The following is a 12,774-nucleotide window of genomic DNA, read 5'->3' on the forward strand; positions in this document are numbered from 1 at the left end:
GTGTGCACACGTCATACACGTCACACACTGATGGCACGTCAAGAGGCAAACACGATTGGGTACATGCACTGTGGCAACCTTGTTCATTCCTTACAATATCTTGTCTCCAGATTCCTGAGTACTTTACCATTTTTCTGGAAAAAAAAAAAAGTCTGGTTTGCTATTTTATTTTAAGATGCCAAAGATTGTCTAAGACTTTGCAGTGTCTCCTTTAAGACTTTTCAAAATATTAAGATCCAAAAGTGATGAAAAAGTTTGGCACATTCAAAGTTTAACTCTACACATGGACACATGGAATTCCGAGGCCTTTTGAATATGCTCTACATGCAGCTGCACACGCCGTGGACTTGTTCTGTTTCACAAAATGAAATCCTCAGTTATTTTCTAAAGTAATTCAGAATAAAAACACATTCACAACCTGTAGGCCGGCACAGCATACCTGAGTGAGAATGTTTAACCCCATCTAAAACAGTAACTTAAACCTTTATCAACATCCAAAAGAAAAAAAAAAAGTAAGACAAAAATATAAGACTTGTAAGACAGCTATGGGTTGAGATAAGTTTTCAAGTCCTGGTGTCTCATATTTAATATGTCTTCACCTAAATTTAAAAAACAACAACAACAATAACAATAACGACAAAAAACTCAAGTTCATGAAAAATCAGGGAAAACTTAATCTGTCTCACACTTTACAAAATAATTAAGACCATTCTGCTGATGTAATTGTGGAGCCACAAATGCATGCGGGCTCTTTAAGAACTTTTTGTTGGGGAAGGGGAGATGAAATGTCAGAGTATTTTAATTCAGCAAACAAATACTCCTCAGTTGGCACTGACAGCTTCTGGGGGTTCATTTTCGCTGCTATAGTCTGATTTGGGATCATCTTCATAGTCGTCATACATTTCCATTTCATCCTCTCCATTAATCATTTCATTTCCAGCTAGGCTTCCGCCATCTGTCTTCATGCCATAAGTGCTCTGGATGACCGGGAGGCTGGGCTCTGGGCTGGCAGAGGTGCTAGAGCAGTCAGATGTCATCTGAGGTGATGGTGTGGTCGTTGCCATAGTAATAGCACCAGGATACACAACACCTGTTCCTGTGGTGATTGGAATCTGAGGCTGTTGCCTGTATAGATTCAAAAAAGTAAAATAAAACAGGGGGAAATATCTATATCTATATATGCTCTTCTGTGTGGCCTTGAGAGTCATCCCCCATGTGTGCCAAATGAGGGCCCTGTTTGACATTCCAAGCAAATGACAAAATGTGACAAAGGTGTTCCCTGGAGGAGTCCTGCAAATCTCCCTGATGCTATGGTTGGGAGTTAAGCAATACAATGGAGAAATTTATTGATGGTTTTGCTATGTAAAATCAGGGTACTTATAACATCACAAATTTGGCAAAGCTTGGGTAACAGTTGGAACAGTTCCATAAAGTTATATGTGAGGTTGCTATTTAAGATTCTCCCAGAACATTAACAAAAAAGTATACTGGTGACATGAGACATATTATAATGACACTGTTAAGTGTGGTTGAGAACTGTACAGAGGGAAGATCAAGATAAGAAAGGATCTGGTGGGTCCCAAAGAGTCAGATTTAACAAAGCATAGATTTAGTATCCATGCAAATGTCTATTTACTTCTGTGGCAGAACTCGTAGGGAAACTCCTTCAAGGAGCTTCTATTTTCCTAATTAAGGAAGGATCTTGGATGTCATTATTCCAGGGGCCCTGGGCTGGAGCTGGGGTTGGAGGAGTCAGAAGGGAAGAGCAGTGAGAGTTCTGCCACTTAACAGAATGACACACATTGACGGCCTCATCCTAGATCCCAGCAGGGGCCAAGGCCTGGTCAAAACAGGTCATTCCATTATGATGTTCTTCTAGTTCAAATAAACTACCAGACCTGTTAGGAAGCTCAGTCTCTCCCTGTGCAGGGAGACATGGCTCTCTGTCTCAATTGCCCTTGAGTCACTATAACAGGTCAAAAGGATTAACCTTGTTCAGAGGCTATGGCTGAAACAACATTCTCATGAATGCAACAGTTTTTGCAATCTTAATGCACAGTGATTATAATAGAAATTTATTTCAAAATGTTATTGTAACTATCCTTTCTGAGCCTCAGTTTCCATATATTTATAAAAGCTGGGGTCAGGGGAGTTGTGGAAGGTCCTTTCACCTTCTAATACTTCAGGTCAGTCCATCACTTAAATAGTTGTTATTGACCCTCCACATTATCATTGAAGCTTTCTGTCCACCTCAGTCTCAAAGGAAAGTACCCTGAATCAATGAATTAGCTTGGTTCCCAGATATTCTTAGACATGTCCAGAGAAGCATAATTTTCTCAAAAAGGCCTGCATCCCTTCCATGCTGGCAGAGGAGGAATGATGAAAATGGCCTAGAATCACTCTGTGAGATATCTGACAATGTTATCTTTAACAAACTCTTTCATTCCCTAGAAGGCATCATAATGATCCCTCACCACTGACTAACATAATATATATATATAATATCTGTTTTCATCTATTACCTCATTCAATTGCCATGGCAGCCCATGAGGTACTATTATGCTCACTTTTCAGATGGAGAAAACAAGGCCTACCAGCAGAGTCCTATGAACTGAGGTCACCTAACTTGGATTCATCACTCTTTTCTTTATAGATATACAAGGCACAATGCTTCTGTATCATAAAAATTCCCAATTCCTATCGGTCCTGTTGTTATCCCGCCGACACTAAGCACCTGTTATTGATCTACTCTCTGTGATGCTCATGGTGATTTTTAAAATGTCTGAAGGAGAAGATGGTAGAGAAATCTAAATCTATGTTTAGAAACATCTCATAAAACACTGATTTCCCCCTTAAGAACCACATTCTAAAAACAGTACACTTTGCTTCTTAAGTTTTGGGCAAATTAACACAAATTTACTGTTAGGCTAACCTGCCCAAGGCAGTGAATGCCTCATTAAACATTTTACTGAATTTGGATAATTGCAATACAAATAATTTTTCCTTAATCATTTAATGAGTATAGAGAAAAACCTTTTGCTGCAACAGTAAACCCATTTTACAGAATTCCCAATCTGGTGGGCTAATCTGTAAACACACTACATACCATACATGAGCTAGCGGATCACACGCTTTGTTTTCACAATGGACATTTTCTTTTCGCCAAGACTAGGTGGTCATTTTCTGCCATGGTTTTAACTCAAAATACAAAATTTTAGCTCTGCTAAATAAAACTTGAATTGAGCTCCTATGATATGCTGGGGACCATGCTTAAATGCTTTCACGTTACCTCCTTTAATCTTCACAATTAGGCCTCACAATAAGCCCTCTTTCACAGATGAAGTAACCAGTTAAGTTTCAGAGAGTTTAAGTTGCTTGTTCAAGGCCACACAAATCCCACAGCCAGGAGGTGAATGCTTCCTATGTCAGAATGCTCTCCTGGATATCAAGCATGGGGCAAGAAAGGCAAGCTCACACTACCAGAAAAATACTCAGCAATTTGAATCAGAATAAAATTTTTTTAAGTGGGTTTCACACATTTAACAGTATTAAGACATTAAGTTGGTAATGGGTCACTAAAAACACATCAACAGACAAATAAAACACCTGTACAGCTTATTTTCTGGAGCAAGATGCATATGATATTCAGAAGCTTGGGTGGTTGAGTGATACTAGACGATGTCACCCACTGACCTCTCTACTTCCTGCCTGGCCATTGCCCCTCATTCCTTTCAGATGTTAGGTCTTGGCTCACTGTGGCCCTCTCCCCAATGTTACTCCTGCCTAATTCTTGATGACTTACTCTCCACACAGATGATCATTCTGACACATTGCTGTCTCAGTTTCTTGAACTTCTCTATACTCTGAGGGTCTGGCCCCCTCCCTGTATCAGTTGCTCACTCTCATGTCACACAGCAGACTTTGTCATTTACAACTACAACCTCCCCTTGACCTCAATTTCAAACATCCCACTCTCTGACCACCTCATCTTTCCAGTTTCTTCCTCTACTCCCAAGTGTAACAATTCTCCCACTCCACAAGGATTTACAATTTCTTTTTTTTTTAAATATATTTTATTGATTTTTTACAGAGAGGAAGAGAGAGGGATAGAGAGTCAGAAACATAGATGAGAGAGAAACATCGATCAGCTGCCTCTTGCACACCCCCCACTGGGAATGTGCCCGCAACCAAGGTACATGCCCCTGACCGGAATCGAACCTGGGACCCTTGAGTCCAAAGGCCGACGCTCTATCCACTGAGCCAAACCAGTTTCGGCGGATTTACAATTTCTTGATCCTTCAATCAACGCTCATTGTCCCTCCCTCCCACTGTCTCCTTAACATACTTATTACTATTTGATATTTATTTATTCTTCACCCAATATAAATGCTGCAATTAGTCTCTCTCTCACAGATACTTTCTACATTCTTACCTGGCAAAATTTTCACTCTCAGCCAACTCTGTGACTACGCCACTCAGCGCAACTTGGCTAGGAAAGCACACTGCCATGCTTACTAGTCTCTAAGTTCATGAGCATGAACTTGACCTCTGGTGCCGTTCAGCCATCATCTTGCACTCTTTCTTCTACCCTGCTAGGATAATGATTTCATACCTTCTCAACTTCTCCCCCCCATCCCTACTCTCCGTTGATTTAGCTTACCATTTCATGGGAAAATTAGAAGTAATCAGAAGGAACTTTTCACAAGCTCCCATCATCACATTATCCGCTACCTCTGTCTATGCCCCTAATTCTCTGCATGCCTTCATGTATTTGGAATCAATTCATAATCCAATGTGCTTGTTGCACTGAATCTATCTGCTCTTGCTCTAGGGACCTCTTTCCAGCAGCTGTCTCTCCCATCTGCATTATCAATTTTCCACCTTTCCTGGATCGTTCCTATTAGCACGTAAACATGCCATAATCTCCCCTGCTTTAAAACAAACAAACAAACAAACAAAAAGCCCAAACACTGTTTCTTGACTGACATCCCCTTTCAGCTACTACTCTGTTTCCCTAGTCCTCTTTTAAGCATAACTCTTTAAAAGACTTTGTATATTCACTCTCTCCATTTCTTCTACTTAATTCTCTCTTAAAGCCACTTTTATCACTCCAATACTCCACTGAGACAGAGCTTGAAAAGGTCACACCGCCAATGATCACACTGTTAAATTCAAAAGTCACCTTACTTGACTTATGCCATGAGCAGCATATGATACAGTGAATTGCTTTTCTATTTGCTGAAATACTTTATTCACTTGTCTTCCAAGACTACCCTCCCAGTCTTCTTCTTATCTTATTAGCTGCTCCGTCTAATCTTTGATGCATCCTCCTCATCTTGCTGACATCTAAGCACTGAAGTACTCAAGGACTCAATCCTTAAACCTCTTCTCTTCTCTGTCTAAATTCACTTTCTTGGTGATCTTGTGCAGTTCTGTAGCTTTAAATATTATGTGTGCTGACAACTTTCAAATTTATATCTATAGTAAGCACAGTATTCCTAAATGCCAGTGTTTTATATCTAAAACCTATTATTATTATTGTTGGATATCAAAATGCAATCTCAACCTTATAGGTATAAAACTAAATTCCTGATCATTCTCCCAAATACCTGATTTCATGGCCTTTCTGATCTTTGTTAGTGATTACTTCAGCTTTCTGTTTGCTCAGGCCAATTCTTGGTCATCATATTTCTCTCAAACCTATATGCAACTCATCAGCAAATCCTATCGGTCCACTCTCAGTAATATATCCAGAATCTCTCTACTTCTTGCCACCTTCACCCCTACAAACCTGGTCCAAGCCACCATCAACTCTAATCTGGTTTGTTGTAAGAGCCTGGCCATTTCAGGCCATGTCTCTTCAGACACTAAATGCAGTATATAGAGTGATCTTTTTAAAGCCTGAGTCAGATCATAGTACTCTTCTGAATATAAATCTTCACAGTGGCCAAAAAAGTCCTTTCACAATTTGGGCCCCTATTACATCTATTCTTCTTCTCACCTATTCATTCAGCTCCTATCACTCTGGCCTCATTATTCCCCAAACAAGCCAATCACAGCCTTTCCTTGAGACCTTCGCATCTGCCGCTGTCTCTGTCCAGTTTTCTCTCAGATATCTACACAGCTTACTCCTTCACCTCCTCAGGTCTTTGTTCAAGTTTTATCTTCTCAGTGAGGTTTGCTGTAGCCACTCTGTCTAACATTGCACTCTACCGTTTGAAACACCCCATCCCTTTTCCTACTTTACCTTGTTCTAAGTACGTATTACTATCTGTTATTTATTTATTCACTTGTTGATTGATTGACTTCTCCCACTAGAATGAAAGCTTCATGAGGATGGCCATTTTCACTGATGATACCTGGAACCTAGGAGGTGCTCAATAAAAATCTTCTGAATACATGGAATGAATGAATGAATGGATGAATGAATGAAAGAGCTAGTGAATGAGAGGGAACACAAATGAAAAAAACTGGCTAACCTAATTTAGAAAAGATAACATGTAATGAGACTAGATATATGGAAGAGAAGGTGGTGATCTGAAGAGATGTGAGTATAACCATCTTTAGGTGCTTGAATGATTGTGTTTCTAACTAAGGAAAAGTTTTGTTCTAGAAGAGAACAAAGAAAAGGAATAGAACTAACCTACAAAGTAGCCAAAAGGCAGATTAAGACTCAGGTAAAAGAAAATAACTTTCTAGCATTAGGAGATATTCCACAGACACTAGTTCCCTTGGGAAGCGGTGAGCTCTCTGGTCCCAAAGAGTTTGAGCGTCTCAGAGTGGATTCCTACAATGGCTGGCTGCTTGAACTATATGACTTCTGAGACCCCTTCCAAGTTCCCACTGATTCTATGGTTGCAAAATCATAAACTATCTGTCACAATGGTCTTTCTATCTCATTGTTGTTATAAAAAGAGACTAAAAAATTATGTGAACATAGCTATTTATAGCTGAAGATGCCTAGCTTTCAAGGGTTTCCAAAATATTGCTCCACCCTATCTATCTTATTTGTCTTTACTTATCTTACTGCCAGAGAAATTCCTAGTTTCCTTCTTTATTATTGAACATTTCCATATCCCCCCTCCCATGTGTTCATATTCTCCTTCACATTAAATATAAATCTTTATCCCTACTTTCTACCAGGCTGACCCTACCCAAACCTCAAGCCCTCTTCCTCAAGGATGACCTACAGTTGGTCCTAATGTATAGAAATCTCTCCTCCTCTCAGCTGTACTTGCTATTTCTATAAAAATTTGTATTTCATTATGCATTACGTGTAGCACTATGCAACATATATTTTGTGTGTGCGTATAACAACTACTATTTGCTCATCTATTCATGTATTTGTCTGGCTTATCTGTCTATAGCATTCTCTGAAAGCTCACAGAATTAATGCCTCATGTATTATATCAATTTAGTACAGTGCTTGGCACAGAGCTAGTTTCAAATAGGCCCTTACCAATTGACTGACTAATCAATTAGCAAAATGGAAAATCCAGCCAGTATGCTCAAGCTTTGTCTATTGGAAATTACTTTCCTAAAAAGCATTTTTCCTTCCTTTACAGATCAATTGCAAAGTCAAAATTCAAACACTGCAGATTTCACAAACAGGAATAGCTGGTAAGTATTGGGCTTTACAAATAATGAATGTGCACATCAAAACCAAAGTTGCAGATGTTTGTAAAAGTATACACATGCAGCTCATGCAACTTATATGAGCAGAGATGGCTAAAAACCCTCATATCCCAGCCTAGGTAATGAGTATAAGCTGACCCTGAGAGAGTCCAGGCTGACCCTGATAAAATCCAGCATAGTTGCATGGTTTCCAAATCACCGAAATATTTCTAGAGTATAGTCTAGCTTTGCCAATTGCAAAGTAACTACATATTTATTTTGGCAAAGCTCTCTTGTTTGCTGAACCTTCGGACCTTTACAGCATCTATAAATGAAGGCAACCAAGTCTGTTTCATTAGGGGATAAACCCGCACATTATACATCTCTATAGTTGATAGTGCAGAAAGGAAGGAAAATAAAAGCAATCTTTCTACCTTACTTATTCTAATCCAGCTTTCTTTACAGAAGGCCAATACTGAAAATAAGTATGGCTTGTCTATGCTAATCAATTGTATTTATAAGTCTCTTATAGGTTTGATTAGACCTTTTTAGAATTAAGATCAAAAGGGTAAATGTTCAAATTGCATATAGCATAAGGCAGAAGACTGCAATTCTTTATAATATAAAATATATACCTGGCACATAGCATTATTTTTCTAGAATAATTATGTTTACTCTAATTTGGGGTTTACTATCTGACAGAGACTGTTCTAAGCACTTCAGATGTTCAGTCTTCAGAAGGGTCCCATGTTGTAGGTAAAATTGTCATCTCCATTCTATATATGGTAAACTGAGATACAGAGAGTTTAAGTAAGTTTGGCAAGTGGAGATTTCAGAGGTATAAGGATCACTCTGCATTAGTTCCTGGAGCCAGGAAAAAGCCCATCTAGTATTTGAGCTGGAATAGTCTGGCTCCAGAATTGATGTTCTTAACCACTATACATACAACCTCTAAACAATTTGTAGGCTCTAATTGTGAGGTATGTGTAATGGTGAAAAGGACATATGTTTCACATTCACATATGCCTGGTTTAAATATTAACTCTGCAATTTACTAGCTGTGTGGCCTTGAACAAATTATTGAACATCTCTGAACATGGTGTTTTCCAACCCCATTGTGAGGATTTATAAATCTGTTGTATTTGCAATGGTCTGAATAATCCCTGAGCATAGTATATCGCATGTGATAAGTAGTCAATAATTTACCAATATTATTATTCAAAATAGCCCCAAATTGAATATCTTATAATATCTACATAATCCTCTATTAGTTCATGGTAAATTATTGAATTCTTTTCAAATGGAGGTACATTTGGTCATAGTTCTCTGGGAAAAGACAGCATTGTAGCTATATGTACCCTAATGAATATCATTTCAACATTATCAGTACTCTTATCAGAATTATTACAAAATTCTGATACTTAACCTGTCAACCAAGGGCATTAAATCCAAGAGCTAACTTTACTCCATTTCATATTATTAATAAATTCATTTCATAACAGCTAAGTGAAAAAAACAATCTAACTCCCTGACCTTCTAGTTGTATCATCAGTAAATGCATGACCACGTTGAACAAAATTTTATTGGATTGAAAGTTATGCATGTTTTTTCTAAATCAGCAATAAATATTGATCTTACCTATTCCCTCAATAAATCAATAGCAATGTTTCAATTTCTTGTTTGTTTTTCCCTTTTGTAACAACGTCACATCTAATGAAGACCAATTTCCAAAGCTGAACCCTAGGAAGTGAATAATCTATCAAACACAACTACCTAAAAGAGAATACAGTTCTTTAAGTGGAAATAATACCTGGCTTTATGTAGTAAGTATGACCAAGCAGGGCAGAAGAAAATACTCAGCATTGAGGATTAAAGAATGCGATATCCACTGGTCATTGCTTGCACATCTATAGCCCATCCCCAGGCTAAAATGATGCTTCCATAAAGAACCTCCCCCATGACCCAAATCAGGATCCTTACTCTAAATTTCAAAGCTCCGCACACCACAGCCAACAATCTTAGTTTCTCTAGCTTCTAGGAGCTCTTCCTCAAATAGCACAGCCATACTCATGACTGTGCCAAAATAGGGCTCCCAGGCTTATTCTGAGGCAATGGGGTAAGGACAATTCCTCAGTCATTTGGCATGACACAGGCAGAGATAGGGATTTAAACCTTTGTTCTCTCTCCCCTTTCAGCAGTCATAGGATCGCTAGAAGCCTCCATATCTTTCTCTTATTTAGAGGACCATGTGATTTTACAAGCATTGTTATGTGTTCAGATATTCTGATCCAGAACTGTTTCAGTGTACCCTTTGGTAAAGGGAACTAAATTAAGCAGAATTACTGCATCTCAGATTTTCAAATAAGTACCAGGGAACTAAAATGGAACCTTTGACAGCCTCCCAGACTATGGTGAAAGAGACTCGTTATGTATTGCTAGATACACAGGGGACATGGCTGAGAGAAGTGTGGGAATCACAAAGGGTCTCAAATTTAAACTTTTGATTCTCTGTTCAAAAGAGATTATGTACAGTCTCAGAGATACACTGACAGGGTTGAAAGAAAACACATATCACAGGGTCTTAAATTTGTGTTGCATATGACTATACTTCTTAAAGTCCACTGTGAATTGGTATTTTTCATAAATCCTCTAGTTAGCATGTGAATAGATCAATTATACCGCATTGTACTTTTGGCATTTAAAGCATGATTTTTAAAAATGCAAATATTTATAATATAGGAGAATCTGATAATCCTGTTTTGCATGTCTTCATCTGTTACTAGATTAGGATCCTGACATACACAGTGGCTTAAAGCCCTCTTTACTGGAAAAGGTTCTGCAGTGGAAAGAAACTCATTGATTATCGAGTGTGATGTAATGTATAGTTTTACTGTGATAGTAAATCCATATTTAATAGTAATGATGATAGAAATTCACCTTTATTGATATTGTACTAAGTAAGCACTATATAAAGTACTTTTAAAAGCACTGCCTCGTTGAATCCTTTCAACAAGCATATTATTTGTTTCATTTCACACATGAGAAAACAGAAGGTTAGAGAAGTGAAATCACTGCCCAAGTGGGTGGCACGGTTAGTGTTTGAATCTCACCAACTCCCAAGCCCATGCCCCTCCCAGAGCACCCCAGCGCATTGTCTAGATTCACGCCCAGACTGCTTTCATTGGCTCTTTTGTTGTTATTTTTATTCTGTTTACTCTTTCAAATTCACTTTATGCTTTAAATACAGGGTTCTAAGACCAACTTTTTGTTCCATGGGGTTATTTTTTGAGTGTCCTTAAAACTAACTAGCTCTCAGAGGGAAGGTAGGGGAGGGTGGGGGGAAAGGGGGAGAGATCAACCAAAGGACTTGTATGCATGCATATAAGCCTTACCAATGGACACAGACAACAGGGGGGTGAGGGCATGAGTGGGGGGGTGGGGGGTGGTAATGGGGAAATAAGGACACATATGTAACATCTTCATCAATAAAGAAATTTTTAAAAAAACTAACTAGCGCTTCACTTATCCTTCCAGGTCTCTCTCTTCTTCTTATTCCCCTGGCATCGCACGGCTCCTCAATTCTCTGTCCAGTTAACAGTGAATACAGCTTCCTCTTTACTTACTCTACTTTTTTCTCTCAAATTCTTTTCCAAGTGTCTTCCCAATCTGATTCCAGCTGCCTCGCCGGTACCTCCAGAAAGCGCCCCCTCCCCCCCTGCCCCCTCCCTCCTGTGCTTCTGGGTCTGGCTGTGCTGGGACCTACAGGCATCTGCATCCCCACTTATCCTGACTACTGTGGTTACAGGGGCCTCTTCTGAATGCAGACAGCCAGTCAGCCAAGTCGAAATTTATACCAGAAATCTATTACCTAATTTTTAAACAAAATGACATGAAATCAGACTTGAAGATATCAAAAACATGTCTAGTTTTTTTGATTTAAGCAAGAAAATCCACATTGTTACTGTTTCCACCACAGAATAATTTACTGCAACAGGAGTTCTGGATCTTATGCCAGAAATGAGGTCCTCTAACCAATGTCAAGGCCAATTATCTTGTGGTGGATCCCACAACAAAAGCAGACTATTGTGATTAGAGTCAGAAGCACCACCCAGAGAAGTTGGAAAGCTTCTGGGGGCTTCTTACGTTCAGTTTTTATTTTCTCTCCCCATGTGTCTGCTCAGAGACACTACCAGGAACTTTGTGTGTGGGCACCGAGCGTCTTGGGTTAGCTGGGGAGACAAGGACAGGGGCGATGGGTTGGGAGTGACCTGCCGCAGGTCTGGATGTGAGCAGGAGCCATGCTGAGGGCTGTGTGCCTGCGACACCGTGGAGATGACCACAGTCAAGCCCCTTCGACAGGTCACAGCCTCCTCCCTCCCCTAACCTCCATCCCAAACAAGCTGCCGGGTAGCCATGCTGCGGTTTCTTGCTGGGAAGGGAAAGCCCGGGTGGCTACGTTCAGGAACACTTACCCCACAGTAAAGAACTGCCTCATCTCCTGTCTCCGAGACCTCATCAGTTGCTTATACTCCCCGATCCGGAGCTTTTTGCCATCAACAATGCAGGTGCGTTTCGGTCGAGGTTTGTATTTATAGTTCGGGTACTTCTCTAAGTGGATTTTGCTTAGCCGGGCCTGCTCTTCGTAATAAGGTTGCTTCTCTTGGTTGGACATGGATTTCCAGCGAGACCCTGGACATAAAAATAACCTTAAGTGCCCAAATGGTGAAGGCAACATATTCCTGGCAAATACAACCAGGCATACCTCCCATCTGTGCTCTGAGCGGCCCCTAGTACCACCTACCCCCGAGCCTCACAGCTAGTCGGCTAGACTATAGAGCAAAGAATAATTTTCTGTGATACATTATATTATTTCCCTCAATAACTTAAAGATGGTGTTACAATAAGTGCATTGTTTTAAAACATGTCTTTGCTGCTTAAAGGTCATCTCCCACACCAAAGTCTTCCCCCCTCCCATCTGCCCATCTCTCTCCAGAGGGTTAAACACCTGATCTCGCCTCCTTTCAGTGTGACAGGGTTCTCAGGAAAAGCATTCTTGGTTCCAGAAACTCAAACATCTCTCTCGCTCCAAGCATCGTTAGCCAAGCTATCGTTTGATAAGATGTCAGCAGATAGGATACCCCTCCATAGACCATAACCCAC

At 39.8% G+C, this 12,774-nt stretch overlaps 1 protein-coding gene across 2 annotated transcripts in view; it reads right to left on the reverse strand.

Moving 5' to 3' along the window:
* Positions 1-720: 720 nt before the first annotated feature.
* The window catches only part of SOX6 (SRY-box transcription factor 6), a 557,752-nt gene continuing 545,698 nt past the window's right edge, over positions 721-12,774 (reverse strand). For both annotated transcript variants that reach the window (XM_054724743.1, XM_028159941.2), the window contains 2 exons: positions 12,087-12,303; positions 721-1,125 (listed from right to left, as the gene is read on the reverse strand). In XM_054724743.1, the coding sequence (XP_054580718.1) occupies positions 822-1,125; positions 12,087-12,303 (521 nt within the window). In that variant the 3' untranslated portion in view covers positions 721-821. The remainder of the gene's footprint in view (positions 1,126-12,086; positions 12,304-12,774) is intronic.

The sequence above is a fragment of the Eptesicus fuscus genome, chromosome 13, assembly GCF_027574615.1.
Source record: "Eptesicus fuscus isolate TK198812 chromosome 13, DD_ASM_mEF_20220401, whole genome shotgun sequence".
Lineage (NCBI taxonomy): Eukaryota > Metazoa > Chordata > Mammalia > Chiroptera > Vespertilionidae > Eptesicus > Eptesicus fuscus.